The following is a 2,290-nucleotide window of genomic DNA, read 5'->3' as shown; positions in this document are numbered from 1 at the left end:
AAAAAATGCATCTAAGCAACCCTACAATTTCTCACAAAGTGGGGATAGGCACAAACCTTGTGAGAGGGGGAAACGACCATGCATATGTAACACCCCTACAAGTTGGTTCAAATTGGGTCATTGTTTTTGGAACCAGACTTGGACCTAGTTGAATCGGCCTACATTTGGGCAAAATCCGTTCTGGTTCTAAAGATGGGTAACGAGAATTTTTGCTCATCCCTACCTCTTAACATTGTCGTTCACTTTCTTTACTTCATTGTCAATAAAAAAAATGTGTGAGAGTGTTCCACATTTTTAAGTGCACTGTAGAAATCAAATTGTTGTTTTACTTCTAAAAATTGTATACCAAGTGGAGACAAGGGGATTATTTAATTTGAAAATGGGGGAAGTATATCATAGATGCATTATTAAAATGAATAACACATTTTAGGAAGAAAAATCACTCATTAAAACCAATCCGATCCAATTCTCCATTTAAATCTTAGGCTTGCAGAATTACAAGATAAATTGAAGACGATAACAATAAGAAGAACAATGGCAACAAAAACAACAATAAAAAAAAAAGAAATTTTGACATTTGCTACCACCTAAAACACCTTACTTCAGATTTGCTACCTATTTTAATTTTTTTTTTTACTTTGCTACCACCCTAAACAGATGTTGTTAAAATTCACTACCACTTAACGGAATCCGTTAGGATTTCCGTTAAGTTTATTAAAAAAATTAAAAAAAAGTAAAAGAAAAATTAAAAAAAAACACAAAAACAAAACCAGCCACCCAAAACACCTTAGCCACCATCCCCCTCCTGCCGCCGGCGCCACCTCCCCATAGTCCTCCACCTCGCCGCCGGAAAACCTCCCAAAAATTGCTCTTCCTCCTTCTCCTTCACCCATATTCTCCACTCTCGTTACCCACAAGCTTAATTGAATTGGGGTTTGAGATTTGCTCAGATCGATTGGGGTTTTTGGCTGGGTTTGAGGCGGGTTTTCGAGGGGAGGGGCTGCGAAGGGGGCTGGGATCGCGACGCCGGTGCCTTGCAAATCTGGGGTTGCGATTTTGGGTTCGATTGCTGGGGTTCGAGGGGGGCTGGGGTTGCGAATTGGGTTCGTTTTCTGTGTGCGGCGGGTGGCGGTGGTTGGGATTAGGTGTTGGCGCCGATTGGTGGTAATACAAGGGAACAGGGGAAAGGGGAGGTGATTGATGGTGGTTGGCTGTGGTTTTGCTGCTGATTGGCGAAAGGGGCGGTGATTGATGGTGGTAATACAAGGGAACAGGGGAAAGGGGCGGTGATTGATGGTGGTAATACAAGGGAACAGGGGAAAGGGGCGGTGATTGATGGTGGTTTGAGCGGCTGGGGTCGCGGCTGGGGATTTGGGAGCAGGTTGGGTGGTGGTTGCGGTGGGGTTGATGTTGAACAGTGACGGTGGAAGGAGTGGGTGGTTGGGTGGTGGCTAGACAGTGGTTGGGTGGCGGCTGGACGGTGGTTGGGTGGTGGTAACGGAAATGCTAACGGTGTAAGACAAGTGGTAGTAATTTCTAACAAACTCTGTTTAGAGTGGTAGAAAAGTAAAAAAAAAAATTTAAATAGGTAGCAAATCTGAAGCGTGGTGTTTTAGGTGGTAGCAAATGTCAAAATTTCCTAAAAAAAACAAACAATAACGAAACAAACAAACAAACAACAAGAACAAAACAAAGATTGCGAGGATTGGCTGCAAGCTAAGAAACACCCAACGAAGTATCATTGGCTAGTATGATTAACCCCTGAAGTACTAGCCTCCATCGTCCAGTCACCTTGGGAACGAGGATTGCTATTCTTTCCAAAAACCTTTAATCGATGCTGGACAGACTTCATTCGATTCTCTAGTACCAAAATCAAGTCACTCAAATCGCAAGGGTCGACTTGTTCGATTGTAGATTTTCCAGTCATTATGTCAGTGACCATATTTTCTATTTGTAATTCTCGGTTCTTCCTTTGAATCCTTTCTACCTTCTCTTCAGTCTTTATGACATTTACTTTTGACAATGATTGTTGATCTAATTGCCTTTGCAATTGATACATATCAGAATTATCTCTGTAATTGGAGATAATTCTTTTTACTTCGGCCTCAGTTGAAGGCCACACCACTGGGACTTGGGCATCTTTCACAAATATGATAGCACAAGCATCTACGTCACACAATACACTAAGTTCCTGAGTCTTTTTTACTAACCCCTTTGTACGTTTTGAAGATGTAGCTTTCCTTGAAGTGGCATTTTCTATGAATGCTAGCTTCACTTTTTTTCTAGTCAT

The 2,290-nt window shown here is 41.9% G+C and overlaps 1 protein-coding gene across 1 annotated transcript; it reads right to left on the bottom strand.

The window, feature by feature from the left end:
- Nucleotides 1-1,738: 1,738 nt before the first annotated feature.
- LOC145580835 (agamous-like MADS-box protein AGL80) lies at nucleotides 1,739-2,290 on the bottom strand. The gene has a single exon (XM_081637924.1). It carries the CDS (start codon nucleotides 2,288-2,290, stop codon nucleotides 1,739-1,741), a length of 552 nt encoding a protein of 183 aa, XP_081494050.1.

This window comes from Chenopodium album, chromosome 15 (assembly GCF_948465745.1).
Source record: "Chenopodium album chromosome 15, dcCheAlbu1.1, whole genome shotgun sequence".
Taxonomy (NCBI): Eukaryota; Viridiplantae; Streptophyta; class Magnoliopsida; order Caryophyllales; family Amaranthaceae; genus Chenopodium; species Chenopodium album.
This window is presented reverse-complemented; position numbering and strand designations above follow the sequence as displayed.